At 46.7% G+C, this 21576-nt stretch overlaps 2 protein-coding genes and 1 long non-coding RNA gene across 8 annotated transcripts in view; 1 reads left to right on the top strand and 2 right to left on the bottom strand.

Moving 5' to 3' along the window:
* TFB1M (transcription factor B1, mitochondrial) overlaps positions 1-12651 on the top strand; it is a 64726-nt gene extending 52075 nt beyond the window's left edge. For both annotated transcript variants that reach the window (XM_058735752.1, XM_058735753.1), the window contains exons 6-7: positions 8910-9037; positions 12296-12651. In XM_058735752.1, coding sequence (XP_058591735.1) covers positions 8910-9037; positions 12296-12539 — 372 coding nt within the window. In that variant the 3' untranslated portion in view covers positions 12540-12651. The remainder of the gene's footprint in view (positions 1-8909; positions 9038-12295) is intronic.
* Positions 7709-8916, bottom strand: LOC131515082 (uncharacterized). Its single transcript, XR_009263423.1, has 2 exons — positions 8114-8916; positions 7709-7945 (listed from the first exon to the last, which is right to left on the bottom strand). It is a non-coding gene; the product is annotated as an uncharacterized LOC131515082 (long non-coding RNA).
* A 57-nt stretch (positions 12652-12708) lies between the features above and the next one.
* The window catches only part of TIAM2 (TIAM Rac1 associated GEF 2), a 111766-nt gene continuing 102898 nt past the window's right edge, over positions 12709-21576 (bottom strand). For all 5 annotated transcript variants that reach the window (XM_058735741.1, XM_058735742.1, XM_058735743.1 and 2 more), the window contains 8 exons: positions 20437-20616; positions 19909-20027; positions 18775-18883; positions 17648-17706; positions 16878-16983; positions 15878-15965; positions 15347-15501; positions 12709-13808 (listed from right to left, as the gene is read on the bottom strand). In XM_058735741.1, coding sequence (XP_058591724.1) covers positions 13222-13808; positions 15347-15501; positions 15878-15965; positions 16878-16983; positions 17648-17706; positions 18775-18883; positions 19909-20027; positions 20437-20616 — 1403 coding nt within the window. In that variant the 3' untranslated portion in view covers positions 12709-13221. The remainder of the gene's footprint in view (positions 13809-15346; positions 15502-15877; positions 15966-16877; positions 16984-17647; positions 17707-18774; positions 18884-19908; positions 20028-20436; positions 20617-21576) is intronic.

Raw genomic sequence — 21576 nt, 5'->3', positions numbered from 1 at the left:
ATCAGATGATAGCCATTTCTTTAAAACCCGTAAATAATAAAATGCACATTTTGATTATCTGGATTTTTCTTGATTTTTTGTTTTTTTGTTTCGTTTTCATCTTTTCTGAGTCTGGCATTTAGCAAGGTATTTTTCTTCTTTTAGAAATCTGATGCCTGTGGATTTGTTTTTTAGCCATAGTATTGTAATCTTAATATGTAAACTTATTTTCTTCTGTTTCATGGAAATACTTGAGCAGTTCTTTGCGTAAATACTGGGTGAGGAAGAGTTGAATTTCAGGCACTAACGGAACCAGCATTGTTATTTCTGCTGTATCGGAAGAAACCCACCAGATCCCTTTAGCACCTCGCCTTGTTTGCTTTTTGCCACGGTCGACAGTATGGACTGACCTGTGCTGAGGCTGACCGATGGCAGGTGGAGGGGCCAGCCAGCTCCCAGCTCCGGCCTCCAGGATAAGGACGCCTTCTTTCCATTTTCAGAACATCTCTGATTACTCTTCTGCCTTGGTGGGAGCCCTTCTCCTATAAAATCTTAACTGCCTCTTCTAGAAAAACAAACTTCTGAAGTGCAAATGATTTTCACAAATTACAGACCTTTAATCAAGGTGTAAGATTCCTTGTACGAAAAGAGATGGAAACATAGAAGTTTATAGAGAAGTATAACGTGTTGACCTCCTCTGCTTCCACTGTGGACACGTTGTAAGAGAAGTAACCTTTTAAGCCCAGAAGGTTTTGAAGATAAATCTTATCTTTACCTTAGTTCATGCCTCTTCGCTGGCCCTCTCCCCTGAACACCCGGCTATATATCCAAGTGCCAATGTGACATCACTTACACACATTTCAGACCTACCGGGGACAAGGACCGGTCTTCCCCACCCCTGTTCTCCTCAGTTTCCCCACGTCCGTTGATGCCAAATTCACCCTGGCAACTGGCACGTCCCAGGTCTTAAAGGCGTCCTGGATTCCATGCCCAACATCCACTTAATTAACACATCATCTTGTTTCTAAACTTCACAATAGGTCAAGAATCCCCCCACCTCTGAGCCCCTCTAACTCCCTGGCTTAAGAACCTCACACGGCAAGGATTTCTGTGTGTCCCCCGTCACTGCTGAGTCTCCTGTGCCAGGAGTAGTAAGGGCACAGGTAAGTATTTGTTGAATGAATTCAGAAGCTAGTTTTGAGTAGATAAACAAACTATACCTTTGTATGGTTAAAAGTATAATTGTATCCTTTCTAAATGAGACTGCAGTTTTAAGTCATTTTGTCCCTCTTCGGTTTTGTCATTTGGGCCTAATACTAATACCTACTGTTCATAAAACCGTTTCCTGTAATGCCAGATACTGCCTGAGGCGCTGTGCTGCTTGCTTCTCAAGACAACCCTGTGAGGTCGTAGGAGTCCTCATTTTGCAGATGAGAAAACTGAGCCCCAGAGAAGTAAAGTAACTTGAGTAAGGTTGTAAAATGAGTACATAGCAGGAATGGGACGCGGGCCCAGGGTACCGTGATTTTTGAAGCCTTTCGTACACCCCTAGCACTTCCCTGCCTCCACTTAGAGAAGAATGTATTTGTAAATCTCATTAGAATGAGTCTTTTCTTTCTGTGGTAATCTGGATAACGGTGAAAAAAAACAAAAACAAAAACAAAAAAAAACCCGACATCTCCATGGCTTTACAGAAAAACACTTCACATTCATGCAGAGTCCGTGACTGAGTAACTGTCCAGTGACTCAGCAGTCCATCTGTTTTCTTTAAAATGTTTTCATGTAGGTATTTTTAAGAAAAAATTGCATATGATTTCCTTAGTGTGTTTTTCTTCGTAATGATCATTTGAAAGTCAGACAAGCTTTTCTCTTTTCTCTGAAAGACCAAATAATTGAGTATTTTAGAAGTAACAACAATACATACTTTTGTATGAGGTTCAGCAGACCTGTGTTTCTCACCCCTGCCCACACAGGGCCATCACGTAGCTTTAAAAAAAGCCCGAGGCCCAGGCCCCACGGCTCTTATTTCATTGGTCTGGGATGGTGCCCACTCACGGCATGTATAAAATGCTGCCCACTTAATTCCAGTGAAAAGTCTGGGTTCTGATTTTAAAAACAGTGTCTTCTCTTATTTGCTTTCTGTTCAGCTTTGAAAATAATGAAAGTGCAGCATAAGAAAAAGTGGTTACCTATTCCCGTCCCACAGATTTAAAGTGATTTGAGTTAATCTTAAAATAATGTTTTCTTCGGACCCAGTCTTAGGAAATTAGTAGTATCAGCTATGAGCAGGATTAATTCGTCATTTTCCTCCATCTTTATGGTCATTTTAGTTTTAAAATAATGCTTCAGGCTAGCCTGAAGACTTTAACTTTGAAGATTGGTAGCTTACAGATTAGTGGGTTGTAGTAAGGACTTTGTTTAAAATGAAGATTTATTTTCATGGTTTCCGTGTGTTCTCAAACGTCCATTGAAGCCAGCCTAATTCTTTTGATTTTTATAGCAAATCAGGTGTATGTTTCTGCATAGAGTACTACCCTCCCCCCCACGTTTAGCCACATGTGATATGTTCTAAGACCCCCAGTGGATGCCTAAAACTGCAGAGAGTACCAGACCCAATATATACCATGTGTTTTTCCTGTGTATACATACCTAAAGGTTAATTTGTTAGGTGCAGTAAGAGATTAACAACAGCAACTAATGACAAAGTAGAACACTTGTAACAATATACTGTAAGAGAAGGTGTGTGAGGTCTCAATATCTTACTGTACAGTAAGAGGTCATCGTCATGACAACGATGTGAGCTGACGAAATGCCTGCGTGGTGACACGAAGGGAGGTGAGTGATGTAGGCACTGTGACATAGTGGTAGGTTACTTCGGACCCTCTGGCACTGTAGCAGGAGGAGGGTGCTCTGCCTCCAGACTGAGGTTGCCTGGGGGCGGCCGAAAGCACAGAGAGCAAACCATGGGGGGGGCGGGCTATGTAAGTTACACTTACATTTGTTTATTAGCTGTTAGCTAATTTTTACGCTTTGTTTCTCCCTTTCATGTCTTCAGAGGAGGGATCCTGAGGACCCGTTTTCCGTTTTCCTCACATGATTTTAGAATATTAAGACTATCTTTGGATTTTGTGGTGACATTTGCAGATGGATGTAATTTTTTCAGTCTAATAAGCAGTGTAAACATGTATTTGTTACATCCTCTTTGCACATTATTTTGAAGAGCAGGACGGGTTTCTTTAAAACCTCCTCATTTACCGGCCATATCCAAGATTGTGGGCTGAATGGCCTTCTGTAGGCCTGACCCTCGGCACCGATTGCTTCTCTTGCCTTGTTCCTCTTTGCCTTTCTTCCCTGTGACTGACTCTCTCTCTCTCTCTCTCTCCCCCCCTCCCCCCCCCCTCCCCCCGCCCAGCAAGGTGTCCTGCATCCCAGCCCCAGCCCACACTCTGGCACCCTGGGTGAGTCCACGAGGACTTTGTGATCTTGCCAGATTATAAAGCTTGCGTCACCTTGAATCATTTATTTATTTATTTTTTTTTAATCTCTGGTGATAGGTATATAGGGAAGACTCTGAGACCCCAGAGCTCCATGAGTTAAACTAGCAAGATAAGCAGGTAAAGGGTGAGATCTAGCAGCTGTAGAATCTGCCTTTCAAAAGACAGAATATCTCGGGGCACCTGGGTGGCTCAGTCGGTCAGGTGTCCGACTTCGGTTCAAGTCATGATCTCGCGGTTACGAGATCAGGCTCTGTGCTGACAGCTCAGGGCCTGGAGCCTGCTTGGGATTCTGTGTCTCCCTCTCTCTGGCCCTCCCCTGCTTGTGCTCGCACTCTCTCTCTCCCTCAAGATAAACATTAAAAAAAATTTTTTTTTTAAAGACAGAATGTCTTTCAAGTCAGAAACCAGAAGAGCCAGACAACATGAGGATATTTAAAGGAACAACACGTCAGCACAAGGAACGCGGCGGTCTGGGTGCTCGTGGCACATGGACCGGGAGAGTCCGGCCCCACCTGTGCCAGTGAGAGGTCAGGCCCTCAGGGCAGACACCAGTGACCATGGCGGCCACCAGTCCGTATATGCTTGCTCCCATCCGTGTTGCTCTGTGGTCTTCTGATAGTAACGGGACCTGCATTTAGGGGTAGTTTTTGTCGTTTTATATGCACATAGGGGAAGGTAGTGACAAGGTAACTGGAAGATAGCCCCTAGTCTCTTCGGCAGCGTGGCTCCTTGTGAATTAATATATTTGCATCTGTGTTCATTTATGAGTCTTTTAATATTAATATTTTCGAGAGCAGCAGTCCTCATTGAGTGTCTTGTGAGTCCGCCTGGATTGACATTGTCCCTGAAGAACAGATCGCACTGGGGCACTGCGAAAGCAGAGGCTGGGCCCTCGTGATGGCCCCGTGTGCTACCAGCCTGCGGCCCCAGAGAGCAGGGCCCCTCCAGATGCTGTTTCACAAACCCCAAAGTCATGGTTGGTGGGAAAGCTCATGGTTTTAGGGGTTTTCCCCATGATCGTCCAGGAACTCCAAGTTAAATGTAACAGAAAATCTCAATCCAGTGTTTGTTCTTGTCCCTCTTGTGCTTTGTTTAGAATTAAGCATTCACCTCCCTGAAACCCGTTCCCTATTTTGGGACCAAGAGACCCTGACTCATCTTGCTCTTGTTGTTACACTAGGCACAATTTACATACATACAGTTACTGACATGCCTACATTTACATGCATAATTTACACTGTAAAGCACTCTCTCCATTTGCTCCCCCCACGTGGGTGTGTCTTTCTTACCCTTAATTCCTCATCACACTCCCAGCTCACTGTCCTTCGTGCTCATGCTTTGAGAGGAAGTACTGTGACTGTTTTGTGATTCCAAGGAGGAAGAGAAAAAACAACATTCAAAAATATAAAGGAGGAAAAAAAGGTGGGGTGGAACTTCTAGAGAAATTAATACTGTTATAGAAAATACAAATCATAAACTCAAAAAATGTGTGTGTTTATTTTTTGAGAGAGAGAGAGAGAGAGCATGAGGGGGGGAAGGAGCAGAGAGAGAGGGAGACACAGGATCCGAAGCAGGTGCCAGGCTCTGAGCTGTCAGCACAGAGCCCGACGCGGGGCTGGAACTCACTAACTGTGACATCATGACCTGAGCCACCCAGGTGCCCCACAAATTATAAACTTTAAAGAAAGATTTGTAGGTATAACAGTGTGTCAGCCTATGTCGAGTACGTTGGGTTCAGAATACCGGGAATGCTGTTAAAGTGTTTGTATTTTAAGGTTTTAAAACTGAAATTCTGTCCTTAGGTTGGCCTTGGGACAAAGATTACAGGCAGAATAAACCAATTATAGGAAATTTGATAGACATTTGTATTTGTAAGTGTTTTTCTACAAAACGTGTAATTCTAGTATCCTAGGCATTAATGACTTGCCGCTCTGTCACCCTTGTCGGAGGAAGTTGTGACTGGAGGCTGTCGTTAGCTCAGTGCAGGGACCTGAAGAGTCAGACACTGGTGGGTGCAGGATCCAGCCAGACCCTTTCCACTCCCAGCTACGCTAATCTGAGACAGTACCACCTTGACCTTTGAACCCTTCTCTTACTGCTCTTGAAGGCTTCTCAGCGATTCCCTGTAGCCCTTTTTCTCTCGCCCTTCTGTTCTCTCCCAGTTATGGTTACACTTCAGCCAATTGTAAATTGTTACTTCCTAAACATTTTCCCTTTCTACTGGGTTGTCCCTGAATGGTCTCGAATGCCATCAGAAGTGTGGAGGGCCCTTTCTTAGGGAATGGCTCCTGTTGTTTTCTGTGCCTTTTCCCGGGGTAGTTAGGTAGCTCTCCGCCCTGTTAGGATTCCCCGGCAAGAGCTGGGCGGCACATTCTTCAGCATTCTCTGTTCTCCTGTTGATTCGGGATCTGAGTTGGCAACGTCTGAGATTGGAGATTTACTGGCTTCTTATCCCAGGTCTCCCGCAGGGTCATAACCAGTCACACCCTAGACACGCTGGTCTGGAAAATGGAACTTCAGCCTGCAGCCTCGTGCAGCCCCGGCTGCTGATGTTGAGAAGCATCATCTCAGCTTGGTACGGCATTGATGCTCGAGTGGATTTGAGAGGCAGATATTTTAGATTCATTACAAATCCTTTCATTTGAAATTTTCTTAGGTCATTTTGGTATCCTGATAGACTGAGTTTGGAAAGCTGCTGGCAACAATAAAATAGAATTGTTAAGTGCATCTAGTGCCTACGTATTGGTTGCTTTGTTGTAATGAAGCCCTTTAATAGAGTTAAACTTCAAGGAAGGAAAAATAATGGTTGCAATTTTTAAATAAGCATTCAAATATAAGTAAAAAGCATTTTCGTATCTGTTACCCTAGTTACCAAGCAGCTTTCCTGTAGTTCTAGAGACAATGGGCTCCATCATTCACAGTAATTCCGAAAAGTGCTTTTGGGGGTGGGGGGTGGAAAAGAGGGCGATACAGGAGGTCTTGCAGGGAAGCAGGACACATTACTGGAAGGGCCATTTTCTGAGGGTCCTCCACTAGATAAGAACTGTATTTGATTGTGAGTAGGTATTTTCTTTTAGCTGGGATATACCATTAGCCCTCTCAGCTATCAGAACTACATTCGATCTTTAGAAGTCCGCTACAGTTAGGGTGCTGCTGTATTTGTACAGGGCTTAAGACTTTATGGAAAACCAACGTAAGACATTTTCTATATTTGCAAACACCAACTGTATCTCAAAGAAATAAAATTGGGCAAAAAGAAAACCAAATTTTTTTTTTTAACATTTATTTAGACAGAGACAGAGTGTGAGTGGAGAAGGGACCAGAGAGGGAGACACAGAATCCGAAGCAGGATCCAGGCTCTGCGCTGTCAGCACAGAGCCCGACGCAGGGCCCAAACCCACAAACTGTGAGATCGTGACCTGGGCCCAAGTCAGATGCTTAACCGACTGAGCCACCCAGGTGCCCCCAAAAGGTGGCACCAAATTTTAAAATCCAGAGAAGCTGGAGGTGGCAGTTTCTGTACTGGAAGGGGAATGCATCTATCCCTGTATCGGTGCCTTTATTCTTTATTGTATTTGAACATGACAGAGTTTTGATAATGGCCTGGGCTTGGCTGGGGCTTAGATTGTACCCCATTTGCTAAAAGCTGAGCTTCCCTGGAGACAGGCAGGCTGCTGGCTCATAGCTGGGGGCTGTGAAGAGTGGAGTCCTGGAGGCCGGCAGAGAGAGAGGGGCGGATGCCAGTGGGCTCAGTGGGGGGGGGGGGGGGGGGGGGGGGAGTGGTATGGAGAAGTATAGAGTTATAGAGTGATGGGGTGAGGCCTAGAACCTTCCTGGACAGCTGGGTTCACTTCTCCGTTCCAGATAAATAGGAGGAAAGGTGGGGATGGATCTTTCAGAGTTTGTGAGCAGAGGCTTTGACCTTTAAAGTCATTATAGTGTTTTGGCTTCTTCCGCTGTCCTCCGCTCAGATTCTTCTTCCTGCCACAGACACACTTTGAGATGAAGCGATCTTTCCCTCCCTGATGACTGACGTGCTCCTGTCCACCCCGAAGCCACCCCCACCCCAGTCTTCATCCTCTCCAGTGCCCTCTCCAACACCCTGGGCCCTGTTCGTTGGTGTTTTTGTGCACGTCTACAGAAGTCCTGGCCTTTTAACCAAGCCTTTGTTTTCTACAGTACTTGTTGCTGAGCTTGGAGAAACTGATGAAGCGACACAGAGAACACAATACGAAAAACTTAAAATTTAATGAGAACACTTAACATTAGATAGTCCCTCCCTGAAGTGGAATAACTCTCGGTCCACGCACGCCTTCTCTGTTCCCGTCCACGCGGTCTCACGTCATATGCGAGTACTTCCCCTCCACCCTGAAAACGCTCCATCCTCACAGACTGCAGGCCAATTTTGAGGAGTTTTAGAGCCACAAGGATGTTTAGAAGCAAGGCCTCCCAGGAGAACACGATAACCCCTGTGGAATTTTAAAAAATATAGAATGAATTCCTTTTGAAAAGCAGTGGTACCACCCCCCTCCATAAATTGCTAGACTTTCTTAAGCCTCTGAGAGTCTGTGTGATGTTCTAAGCAGCAAATTGAACAACTCCTCAGAGACGAAGGCTTTTGTAGATTATGAACACACTTCCCACTTGTCAGGCCATGGTCTCTGTCGGGCATTTTTGTGTGTGGCAACTGCTCGGACTCCATTTCCGTCTTCGTCTTTACTTTAATACTATTGTTCCTTTGTTGTTCTGAATATATACTTGTGAATGACCATGAGCCCAGTTTTAGACTAAGACAGGGTATATTATAGACCAACACAGTGACATTTTGGTGGTTTCCATTTCCTATTTAATCCTGCCTGGACCTCCCAGGGCATTTAAAGTTGCTCCCGAAAGTGATGTGCACATGACGATCGTGAATTCAGTACAGCTGATTAATCAGTGTCTGTACCTTGCAAAATAAGTGGTGTCCTAACTGATTCCCTTTCTGGGGAGTTTAGCACTAAGTGGTCCCTGGGGGGCCATCTGCCTTCTCTTCTCTGTTTCGAAGCCCAGCCTCATAGAACTGCTGCTGCAGCTTGTTTTTTCTCATTCCAGAGCTAAATAAAACCCTCTAAAGCTGTTAGCTGCCTACTGGCTTTAATGATTATTTGGATTGATCTGAAAAGGCCATTGTAAAACTCCATTTTGAGATCAAGTGATCCTCAAGCACAGGTCTACAGGATGTGCTTACAGAGCAGACGCAACCGTGATCGCTCTGAGCTCAATGCCAAGTGCAGCAACTCACCTGCCCACAGTGGACGAAGGCGGAGCCCTTGTAAAGGTTTACGAAAACTACGCCGTCAACCACCCATCCACCTGTGTTTTACTAAGATGAGTTGTTTTAGTCACGAGATTCCCGTGCCACGGAGTGACGTACCTTTGCTCACGACGCAGGTGGACGTGGGCGTGGTGCACTTCACGCCCCTGACGCGGCCCAGGATAGAGCAGCCATTCAAGCTGGTGGAGAGAGTCGTGCAGAACGCATTTCAGTTCCGAAGGAAATACTGCTATCGAGGCCTGGGGTAAGAATGCCTTCTTCCTTTCAGCCGCGTGCTTTCTAAAATCCTAATACTTTCAAAGATTAAGAACTTCGTTTTTAGGATTCTTCAAGCTGTCTGTGAATGGTCCTCTTAAGGTGAGCAAAGCTTGACTGCCACGAGGAAACAGCAAGACTGTGACTGAACCCTGGGGCCACGGACACATTGCTCCAGCATCAGTACAGCCTGAAACAGCCACAGGTCGGTAATGACCTGCCCTGCGGGGGCCAGGAGTCCTCCGTCAGGGTCGACCGTGCCAGCTGACTTTTACGCTCAACACTTCTGACCTGTATGCGTGACACCGACCAGCCGGCGTCCTACAGTTCAGGTCTGACACTGACGTGGAGCCGCATACACCCCCCAGGTTAAGGGTTCAGGGCCACAAGACCACCCCCGCTTCAGATGCTTGTCGTAAGTCCCAGGTTGCCACTTGTATTTTTTTTTTTTTAACGTTTATTTTTGAGAGATCGCGTATGAGCGGTGGAGGAACGGAGAGAAAGCGAAACACAGAATCCGAAGCAGGCTCCAGGCTCCGAGCTGTCAGCACGGAGCCCGACGCGGGGCTTGAACTCACAACCCTCGAGATCATGACCTGAGCCGAAGTCGGACACTCAACCGGCTGAGCCACCCAGGCGCCCCCGCCCCCTTGTATTTCTGACCCACAGGCTATGAATTGGGGATTTCTGGGATTTGTGTGACCACCTCCTACCCCTGCCGTTTCGGGTTCAGTAATTTGCTGGAATGGCTCACAGAACTCAGGAAAACCCTTTCACTTATCAACTTACCATAAAGGACAGAACTCAAGGATGGCAAATGGAAGAGATGTAGGGCGACGTTTGTGTGGGAGCCAAGGGCTCCTCTCTGTGCTCATCACCCTCCCAGCACCTCACTGTTTTCACCAGCCCGGAAGCTCTGTGAACCCCATCATTTAAGGGCTCTCTGGATGTTCCCTTAGGCACAGCTGGTACAGTCACTGGCCACTAGTGATGGAGCTTGGTCTCCAGCCCCTCTCCTCTCCCTGGGGGGCCGGGGGGGCCGGGGGGAGTGGGGGAGGTGAGACTGAAAGTTCCAACCTTCTGATCAGGCTTGTTTCCTTTGGCACCTGTCCCCTTCCTGAAGCTATCGGGGGACCTGCCAGGAGCCCCCCAGTAGCATAAACTCAGGTATGGTTGAAAAGGAGTTTTATTAGTAATCACAAATATGCTATCACCCCATCCGGAAATTGAAAGGTTTTAAAAGCTCTGTGTCAGAAACGTGGAATGAAGACCGAATGTATTCTCACACTACTTGGGTTTTCTAAGTGCTTTCTTTCCATCAAGTCGCTCTATGACACAATGAGAACTAGAAGGTAGGTTAACACTGGAGCAGCCAGAACGGCGTCACCAAGTATTCACGCCAGCGTATTTTATTTAACGGGGAGCCCCTGTTCCTCCGTGCTCGCTGCTCTGCACATGCACGTGGCCACTGTCCGCAAACCCAGCCTGAACGTGGTGGCTTACAGTCCACGTGCCCCCAAAGGCCCTGAAGTGAGCACAGTGGTATTTTGTGTCTGGTGGCAGCCAAGAAAATGTTTAATTCGGCTCAAGTAAGGCAGGAAGGTGTGTGTGTGTTTAAAAACTGGGCCTGGGGGCGCCTGGGTGGCGCAGTCGGTTAAGCGTCCGACTTCAGCCAGGTCACGATCTCGCGGTCCGTGAGTTCGAGCCCCGCGTCGGGCTCTGGGCTGATGGCTCGGAGCCTGGAGCCTGTTTCCGATTCTGTGTCTCCCTCTCTCTCTGCCCCTCCCCCGTTCATGCTCTGTCTCTCTCTGTCCCAAAAATAAATAAAAAACGTTGAAAAAAAAATTTTTTTTAAAATAAAAAAAAAAAAATAAAAACTGGGCCTGGCCTTGTAGGCCTGCATCTCCCATTTTCTAAAATCCCCCACTTCTTTTTCTGGTTTTGCGAAGTGTCCCCTCAGCACGTATTTCAGGTACGGCTGGCCAGCTGCATCCTGAAACCGTCCCCGAAAACTCACTCCTGAGGATTTGAGCGGACTGATGTTCAATCCTGGGCTTGCCGTTTGTGAACTCCAATTAGGCCAGGATTTTTACATCACCGCACAGGTCCTGCTTCTCGAGCGGAGACCGAAGGAACGGAGCTGGCCCGGTGTTGGCTGCGATGAAGGCCGAGGGCCCCTGCCCGGATGCTCCACACAGGCTGTGACGGACAGTTTTATGTGACGGCCCTGATTCATGGAGGGGAAAAAAAAAATCACAAAACACATTTTACTTTTGGAAATCCTGAAATTGGCCTGAGCCCAGAGCTGGCCCTTGTGTTTCCAAGCTAAGTGATGGGCCCCTTCATTTCATATACACAGTCCCCTATGCGGATAGGAACCCCAAATAGCGTGACCCACTTGGACCTCTTGGTGTCCTTTAGTCATATACACCCACAAATCGGTCCTGAGTGATCAAACCCCTCCTTGATATGAAACTGAAACCCGGAGATCACAGCTTGCCCGGACACTGTAGGGAACATGGAGTTCTTCACTCCAGGACCATGAGCCTGTAAGGAAAACTCCCATCTCAGCCGGCCATGACCTCTGAGCTCCGTAGAACCTCCAACTGTTGAGAAAAAAAAAAAAAAATCCAGGGGTAGCTTTCCAACATTTCAGTCAGTTTTGTCATTCATTTTAAAACAGTGGTCTGGCTTGGTTAGATGAAGTTTAAAATACATACTTCAAATCAATTTTAAAGATGCCTCAAGGTAAATCTAAAAGAATGATCTGTTTGCATTTTCACCTCACCGGTTTTCTGACTTTGCGTAGTAAGGTCAAGGTCATTTTCTGGGGGGTGTAGAGTTCCCAAGACTAAGTTCAAATTATAGAGGAGAAATTAGACAAGTTTCATATTAAGATAGGTGGCAATTTTTTAAAAAATGAGGCAAATCAAACATTAAGAACGGAGCTGAGCAGATGTCACCTTAAATGATACTTGTACTGACAGAGCTGTGGAAAATACCTTCCCACGGGGACGTATGGCACAGGTCACCTTAGCTCTGCCTTCAGTGTCCCTCGTACCTGTTGCCTGGTGGCGAGACCGAGACCCCTCCCCACTGGCTCGGAGCCCTGCAGCCAAGCCAGCCGGCTGTCTCTTCCAGCCCCTCCGGTGGTCAGTTGTCAAAACGATGTCATTTTCAAATGAGAGTAGGAGGCATCATGACTTACAGAGTTCCCCAAGTCAGTCTGATTATCTTCTCGTCTCAGGATGTTATTCCCTGAAGTTCAGCGCGTGGAAAGCACTGAGAAACTGTTAGAGTTGGCGGACGTGGACCCTACCCTTCGACCCAGCCAGCTCTCTGTCTCCCATTTTAAGAGCCTCTGTGATGTGTACCGGAAAATGTGTGATGAAGACCCACACCTCTTTACTTATAATTTCAGAGAAGAACTCAAGCAAAATAAAAGCAAAAATCAGGAAAGAGAGAACGACAAGGAGAGATCCCGACGGTAGCTGCCACCTCGGTGGCAAGCAGCTTTTGTGGATGTTGGTTTTCCCGAAGTTGAGCTGCTCAGAGGTACACTCTTTGGTCCACTATGGAAGGACAATAAAAATACGATGACCACGTGTGACTGACTTCCCTTTTACTGTACAACTCGGTAGAGAAAATAATCAAATAACATACAGTACAAGCTTTCTTTTAATATATATACTGCATAGATAGGACATGTTCAGTATAAACAGCATCTATTACAACCTTACAAAAATGAAGTATCTGCACATTGTGCCCCTTACCCACATTAAAATAAATATGCTTTAAATAAAGCAAAAACTAACAGCTCAAAGAAAATGCCCAGAGGATTGGGGAAGGGGGGGGGGGAAATAACCTTTTAAAAATTATTAATCACAACTCCATCTTTTTCCACATAAATTAAAATAGACTGCAATTTTAAGGATCCTAAGTCATTTTTGATACCTGCTCAAAAGGGATATAAACTAAGTAATTTACAGATTCTGATCAGTTTAATCTAGTTTTCTGATCTACAATAAATTAAAATAACTTAAATCTTTACAACTATCTCGTGGGAAAACGTATGCTGCACAAAACCCAATAACGAATAGTTTTTCTGCAATTTCCACTTTACCACCAGTTTAAAGGTAAAACAAGCCATTTAACCTGCGTCGGACAGAAATCCTATGACTTTCCGTGGCTCCCTGTTTCGTAAAAACACTCCTCGTTGACCACCGATGTTAAACTCTGGACACTGAATTCTCGCTGCAGAACAGAACTGAGATCGAGGTTGGCATTTTCAGACTGACTGTCGAGGGACTGGTGACGGATCTGTGCCTTGAGCAAAGTTCCCCTGTCCCGTTTGGTGCTGTTGGCTTTTCGTTTAATGGCGCAGAAGTGCCCGCGGACCAGCTTGGGCTGCTCGCCTCTGGGCCGCCGGTCGGCCGGGTCCGCATCGTCCGAGATTCTCAGTCTCTGGAACTGAATTTCAATGTCTTTGGTAGGGCTGCCCTGCTTCAGGGTCTGATGGTAGTCGTCGTCCTCGTCGCTCAGAATGTCGCTCTCTTTGATGAGGCCGGGGGACAAGTCAGCCGGGCCTGCAGGTGGGGGTTGTGGGGAGTCCTGCGAGCTCCCAGCCGGGGGACAGCCGCTGCTCTGCGTGCTGCTGCTCAGGCTCCCCTCGTCCGAGTCCAGGGAGCTGCCCTTGCTGGGCTCGCCGGGCCACTCGCAGCTCGAGGAGTTCTTGAGGACTTTTAAGGACCTGGAGGAAGCTGCAATGAGAAAATCACGCTTCCCTTCGATGATCGAGAAACAGACTCCACAATGTGTAATTTCGGCATTGCGCGTTCAAGCGCTAACATCTTAATCCCTTTAGATTTTACCATCTCACTTCTATAAGCAACTATCCTGGGACTTGGGTAAAAAAAAAAAAAAAAAAAAGTAGATACTGCCAATTTTTTACATAGGTTTTTTGAAATTTTATGCTGGAGGGTTTTGCCATTTTTATTCTTAATGACCATTTTTTAAAATAACTTTTTTAAATATTATTTTTGAGAGAACAGGAGAGAGGGGGGGGCAGAGAGAGAGGGAGACACGGAATCCGAAGCAGGCTCCAGGCTCCGAGCTGTCAGTGCACAGCCCAATGCAGGGCCCGAACCCACGAACCGTGAGCTCATGGCCTGAGTCGAAGTCGGACGGTTAACCGACTGAGCCACCCAGGTGCCTCGAGGGTTTGGCATTTTTAGATGACCAGTTACCGGAGCTCAGTTGTTTAGCCAGAACAACAAGCTATAAACTATGACAAGGGCTAGGATTCTTAGTCTGCCAATGGATACATGAAAAAGTTATTAATAAAACCTATGTTCCTTTCTTTCACTAAAGTGCTTTGTAATTTGATAACCAAGATTCTACCACATTGCTGTGCCTATTGTCTCCCCTTATTTCCCTTGCTGCTCAATTAAAAGTAGAAAAATGCCCTTTATCACTCATGACAACGGCCTCTGTTGGCATTTCTAGCCAACTTTCAGGGATTTAATATGAATAATCATTTGTGTGTGTTTAATTCCTCACTCTTGGGTTGCAGGAAAAAGGGGAGCTCCCAGCTGTGAGGTTTCTATAGACAATAAGTGCGTTTTTGATGGATATAGCTTATTTTGGCAATAGAGGGAAAGAAAAAGAAAGTATGCAGTAAATTTGAAGAGGTCAAATTGTGACCAAAATAAAGACAAGTATTTTAAAAGACTACACACAAGATCAAAGATGCTAACAAAATAGTTAATGTAGAAAGAAGGTGAAAACACTGAAATCTTACAAAGCAAGCAGAAAGCTGAAGAAAAGCATGATTTGGAATGTTTACTTGCTGACTCACTGAGCGGATAAGAATAAGCAGAAGATCTTGGTTCTTCAAGCACTGACTTTCTAGATGCCCTGAGCCGTTCTGAGCACCGGGATGATGGTGGTGATGAAAGCACGCCCCCCCCCACCCCCATCTCGGTGGAAGAAACAGGTGAGATGGTGATTCTGAGCTGTGTCAGCTGGAGGGAAGATGAGGCCTTGGGCTTGGCAGTGGTTACAGTTTACTACAAGGTCTGGGAGCAGGAGGCAGTTTAGGTATCTCAAAAGGAAAACAACTGCCACCACCTCCTCGCACCGCTCTGTGGACTCGGGTGTCTGCTTCAGAGCTTACGGAGCTCCCCCGGGGAATGTACAACGCGAGGAGGACTTAACTGCCGTGTTACAAGAACATACATCCTTGCAGAGAAGCTCAGAATGTTTTTCTGAATAGACACAAGGCCGGCAAAGTTCTCACCTAACTTGGCCGAAACAGGAACTCTGTTCTTAAGAGGTACCAGGCGATCCTTACACGTTTTCTCCAGGGGTAAGTCACACTTTATGTGACGCCTGAAGTTTTCCCTCAGAATAGATCGAATGACCTTGACGATGCTGGTTTTGCTCTCACTGTCACTGGTGAAGAGAGAAGAGAAAACAGCAGTAACGTCCAGTGTCATGCTCCAACCCCACGTGCCCTGGTCCTTCGGTGTCACCTGATCTCAGGACAGACCAGCAGCGAGTTACCCAGCCTGTGGGCTCTGTGGTCTCCTCACTTACACTCTTTTTAGAGTGAAAAGTGATGGTTCTTGAAGTGCCTTGGGGAACTAAGATTTGGATGTATATTTAATCAACGTGTTCTATTACAGGCACAGTTGCTGTGTCGGGGGAGGCTGGGTGTGAACCTGAAGTCATCAAAATTCAGGAGGGCACTAAAATTAAACTCCCTTTTTTGAGACAGCGTAATTCGGCCTTATTCCCATCGGCTGTATTTTTTGGAAGTCAGTAGTACCTGCAGCACAGCTGAAAGATGGTTTCTGGCCGTCCTTCTATTTCTGACTTCGTATGGATCAGTTCCCATATGGAATTATTTTCTGTCCCTGTGGAAGAGGAGACAAGGGTCTGCAACTCTGCCAAAGATGTGAAGTTGACAAAGACTCAAGTCAAATATTCCCTGTCCCGAGTCTCCTCATTTTCTTCCGTGGCTCATTCTATGTTGGACTTTCACAAATGGTTTTCAAAAGTTAAGTACTTTTTAGTTACTTTTTGTTTCCTGGTAAAGTTTTCCATCCATCTGAACGTGCTTTCTCCCTAGCCCTGGATTTCACCTCTCTGGGCAACAGATTAAACGGATCCTGTGTTTCAACCCCCTTCCATTCACTGTATTCCTTGGAAGGAACCGCGTGCGGGCTGTGCTCAGGTACTTGGGGTAAAAGAGGCCAGCCCAAAGTCAGTTGTTCTAGGAAAGGTAAGCAGTTCACACAAAAAGTAAACAGGGACCCAGGACATTGCCACGTGCCTCAGCCTCTTGGTCCTTTCTGTCACCAGAGGCATTGTCACCGGAACATGGTTAGTCTCACAGGATCTCTGAACATTCTCTAAGGTTGAAGATTTTTTTTTTTTTTCTAATATCACATATAATACCGCTTAATCTTAAGGAATTTTCTGGGATCTCAAAACATTTTTAATTTAAATTTGTAGACCTTTCTTTCTTTAACAAATTTCAGGGTATCAAGGATATTAGGCAGAAAAGTGGAAAACCACTGAGTGAAGATAAGGAAACGACGAAGAGACATATTTGGCAAAGAAAAGCCATCCGTTGGCATTTACTTTCCGCAAAAGTGTGTTAAAAAAAAAAAATTCAGAACAACCTCTCTTGTCCTCGTTTTCCTTGCCTATAAAATAAAACCCAAAAATTATCCCCGAAGTTTTCTCCTAGTTTTTCATTCCACGATGCAAACAAGTCTCTTGAAAATGCCTTTTCCTGGCATCCTACTGCACAAACCAATTACCTGCTGTGTTCCCCAGTCTGACTTGAAGCGCGGATATGGGGATCAACCAGCGAAATTTAAACGGATCCAAGTCGGCAGAGCCATGTGCAGGCCGGGAATTCGAGGGCTGGAATATGAAAGCCCCCCCCCCCCCCAAGAAAGGTGTTAGAACATGCTCTCACCCAGAGAGGAGGTGTGCAGGGAGTGGACTTTAAGGTCTCCCCGTGGGCAGGGCCGCCGCGGCTGTGTGAGTGTTCAGGGTGCAGAACCAGATCGGGTCGGGCGTGCTCCCAGTTCTCAAAGAGCTCACGGAGTGCGCGGGGAGAGGGCAGAGCCGTAGTTAGGGGGACAGAGACTTCTAGACGAGCAAGAATGACAACCAGGCCTTCTGTGTCCTCACTGCCCCTGAACAGTCATGACTCTGATGGCTTATTAGCTGATTCAGCTAAGCTGTTGGGTTTGTTCTGAGCCAAGGTAAAAGTGATCTGAAAACAACCAAAGTTACACGGTCTGTCGTGTACGGAGCAAACATGGGCCGTTTTCAGGGATGTGAAAGCTGATTTTCTACGTAAGCCCAGCACAGGTTATTTGGCTCTATCTTCTTTTAAAACAGATGTCATTTGTGGGGAGAACAAGAGATCACCCTGAGTATCTGAGCGGGTTAGTCACCCCAGGAATAAGTCACATTAGTCAAGTGAGGCCGTGGCACTGAGCAGGCTTCTCAGCTCGACGCTACTAGGAACAGGGAGCCCTGGAAAGGCGGCTGTGATCACAATTACTTCTCGTCTTACCAGTTTCTTCTTCAGTTTGCAGTGTTCTTTATAAACCAGTATGACAGCTCTCTTAAAGACTACAGAAAGGAAAAGAAAAAGAAACGTCTTTCATTGTTTTATACAGATTTTGTCCCAAGGCTGAACTAAGTAAGGCTGAATGGTTTTTTGTTTGTTTTTTTTTAATCTGGACATTTATGGGAAATATCCAAATTAAAAAAAATTTTTTTAATGTTTATTACTGAGAGACAGAGACAGGGCACTTGCGCGGTAGGGGCAGAGAGAGAGGGAGACACAGAATCCCAAGCAGGCTCCAGGCTCCAAGCTGTCAGCACAGAGCCCGAGGTGGAGCTTGAACTCATGAACCATGAGATCATAATGTGAGCCAAAGTTGGACACTTAACCGACTGAGCCACCCAGGCACCCCGAAGCTGAATGTTTTAAAAGAACAAAGCTCTTCAAACTTATGACGCTCTAAGACCCCATTATGCTGGCACAGGAGTGAATAAATGATACCTCCCTCTGGTCGTATTTGAATTACGCAGGTATACCCGCTCACCTAAAAGCAATTATCTGGGGGCGCCTGGGTGGCTCAGTAGGTTGAGTGTCCGACTCTTGATTTCATGCTGTCAGCACAGAGCCTGCTTGGGATTCTCTCTCTCCCCCCACCCCGCCCCCCCGGCCGCCGCTCACATGGGTGCTCTCTCAAAATAAACATTTAAAAAATAAGAATGGTTATCTGAAGTAGATCTTGGCAATTTTTTAAAAATTCTTGTTTTATTTCACTGAACTCTGAGGACATGGTGTTCATGTCAGTGAGAACACAGGGTCTATACTGGGTCTCAGTGAGAATTAAGACATTTTGAAAAGCGGCAAACAAGATAACAGGTTTCAAAATAGCCTCAAGAGATCTGTTCCTGTAACACTTGGCCAGAACCACTAAGCCAAGCAGAAGGGAGAACAAGATAATGAGTATGCACAGTGACAGCATTTTACATAGTTGGAGGCTGGCTCTGTGAAGTCAAAAGCCCTTATGACAGTGATCCTAACTCTCGGAAACCCGGAGTTAGCCGGCCTGGTGGCTTTAGGAAGTTCTTCATCACCACCAGCCTTTTGTAAGTTCATGCGCTTTCGAATGGCATACTAACCGAACACTGTGAGCTCGAGGTCCTTTCTGGTTTTTCCTAGAGACTGAAATGGATTCAACCAGGAGACTGCAGAGTGCATCAGCAGTTCCCCCATGGAAAGTTCTGTCACCTGTTTCGTAAAAATGAGAGACAAAGACATGGAGACCCCGGGGGGTAGACCGTCTCCCGTTGGGAGCCTGAATCATATACGTATGTCACCGTATACCGGTGACTGCCAAAATACAAGCACCCTCGATCTATTATGGCCCCTGTAAACATGGGGCCTTTAAATAGTGTAAGTTTTGAAAATACGAGCGACGTATCAAACTGTCTGAAAAAGAAGCTAACTGGGAAGGCATTTGTTCAGTGCACACGTCATATGTGGGTGAGACACGCCTCGTGACCTACTCCACGGTGCCAATTCCCTGACAGTTCAAGGCTCTCCTACGTTGTCCTCACTAATATTTACCCGGGGCTCTAGTGCACTCACCAGCCCCGAGCCACAAACTGCTCTGGGCCTGCAAATCAAGAGGCACCAGCGCTGAAACTAAAAAAAACTCAACTCCAGTTGTTTTCTGTCCTTGCCTTTTTCTAGTGAAACTATGTTCCCTCTGACATGTAACCTTTAAAAGCTCAAGATCCTGATTTAGTAATCAGCCAGAAAAGAGCGAGAGAGAGATGGTGTCACTCTAGGGACAACTAGTTCCGTAAGTAAGGAGGTGGCCACCGATGTCAGATGCGAAGGAAGAAAAGCAGAAAAGCCCTAGGTTCTCCCCACAGGCTGGCCCCCACCCGTGTACTCATCCGGTCTCTGCCAGCTTGCGCCCTCCACAGATGCACCGGCCTCTGTGCTGAGTCTTGCCTCCTGCCCCACGGAAAGGGAGGAGGAGGAGGGAGGGACGAGCTAAATGAGATTTCTTATTTTCTTCTGTACAGTGTTAAGGTGACATACGGTTACATTCTCAAACCGGTGTCCTGAATTTTATGTCACATTTACACTTAAATGGTGTGGCTTATTGTAAGCACTTAGATCAAAACAACTTTGGGCCCACCCTCCTCCAGGAGAGCCCGAACAGGGCGGCCTGCTCTGGAGGGTGCCTACGGATTCAGTGAACAAACACATCACGCTTCTCAGGATCCGGAAGTCCCACTGACCTCCTTCTCTGTTCCACTCTGCTCCGCCACAAGCTGGTCAAACACGGTCCCGTAATCCTCACAGACCTTCTGCATCTCATTGATGTGGCTTGCTACTTTTTCCATCGCCTTTAGTGCCTCTGAAAAGTAGGAAATCATCATCTTATTAATTTTAAGGCCTACCAACAGTGGTAAGTTCAAGACTCCGGCCAGGACTCGAGGCCTTCCTTACTAACAGCACCATTCCTCAGGTGGGGCTCAAACAGCCCGCTGCCATCCAGTCATTACAAAGAAGAACCACAGACTGGCCTTCCACTCCGCTTGTCTTCGGAATGAGGCAACACAAAGTATCGCTCATAATAAACGCGAACGCTGATTGGGCACTTTCCACTTGGCAGGTGCTCTGATGGGAGGTTTATGTGAATCACCTCCTTTAATCCCCACTCGGTCACTGTAGGAACTGCGGTCGCCATGTGTGAAACGAGGCCGGGAAGAGGGGCCCGCGGGCTGGCGGCCGTGCGTTCACGAGCGCCGCCTCTGTCTCCTCACCTGTCAGGTGGTAGTGCTCCTCGCTCTCGTGGTCCGTCAGCGACACGAGCTCCCTGAGCAGCAGAGGGTACTTGAGCACCCTCTGAACTGGCTTGATGAGGTAGGACTCGAGGGTGGAGGAATGCTGTTTGGTGGGATTCCGGGCATCCAGAAAAGCCTTGAAGGCTTGATCAGTTTTAGCTACAAGCAGGTAGGGAAAAGACCCTTAGAAGAGCACAGCAGTGTGAATGAAACCCGACTTCATTTCGTTTCTAATGCGGTCCCAGATCGTCTATTCCACAGCCCTCCCAATGGCGTTCTTTACAAAAACCCAAATGCTTCAGCAGGCCCGGCACCCAGTCGTCAACACGGATTCGGCCTCACAGCTCTGGGGCCAATCCCACCGGCAAAGGGAGCTTACATAGGCCAGAGAGGAACACCAAGTCGAAATGCAGGAATGTCTGACTTTCGAGACATATTCACATGCAAACCCGTGAGAGAGATTGTTCTAGGTGCCTAAAAAGTGAGTTTCAACCAATTCACAAAGCCACGAAAATGTATCATCCTATATCCTATTCTACAGAAGAATCCCGTAGCAAAATAAACCAGTATTCCACCCCCCACAACACGGTCCTAGCACAGATCATTACTTATTCTGTATACTTACGGGTTATCTTTTTTTTTTTTAAGTTTATTTATTTTGAGTGAGAGAGCACAAGTGGGGGGCTTGGTGGGGGGGGGTGGGAGAAGAGAGAGAGAGGGAGAGAGAGAATCCCAAGCAGGCTCCACACTCTCAACGCAGAAGCCTGATGTGGGGCTTGAACTCACGAACCGTGAGATCATGACCTGAGCCGAATCAAGAGTTGTACGCTTAGCTGACTGAGCCACCATGTACCCCTTTCTTTCTTTCTTTTAAAATAAATTGATAAGCACTGCTGCCTTCACCTCCACAGCTCTGAGCAGTCCAATCCTTCCACCACACGGCACCTCTGTGGGCAGTGAACACTCCCTGTATTCAGAGTCTGACGTCACGAAGAGCACGCACGGGAACCCAACTCCATTTAGTTTCGAGAGAGCCAACGGATGCACAAGTGGCCGCTTTGGATTCCACCTGCTGACCGTGGGTGACCAGCTGTTTGGAATGCAGCTGATTTGAATGAA

This window comes from Neofelis nebulosa, chromosome 6 (assembly GCF_028018385.1).
Source record: "Neofelis nebulosa isolate mNeoNeb1 chromosome 6, mNeoNeb1.pri, whole genome shotgun sequence".
Classification (NCBI taxonomy): Eukaryota; Metazoa; Chordata; class Mammalia; order Carnivora; family Felidae; genus Neofelis; species Neofelis nebulosa.
This window is presented reverse-complemented; position numbering and strand designations above follow the sequence as displayed.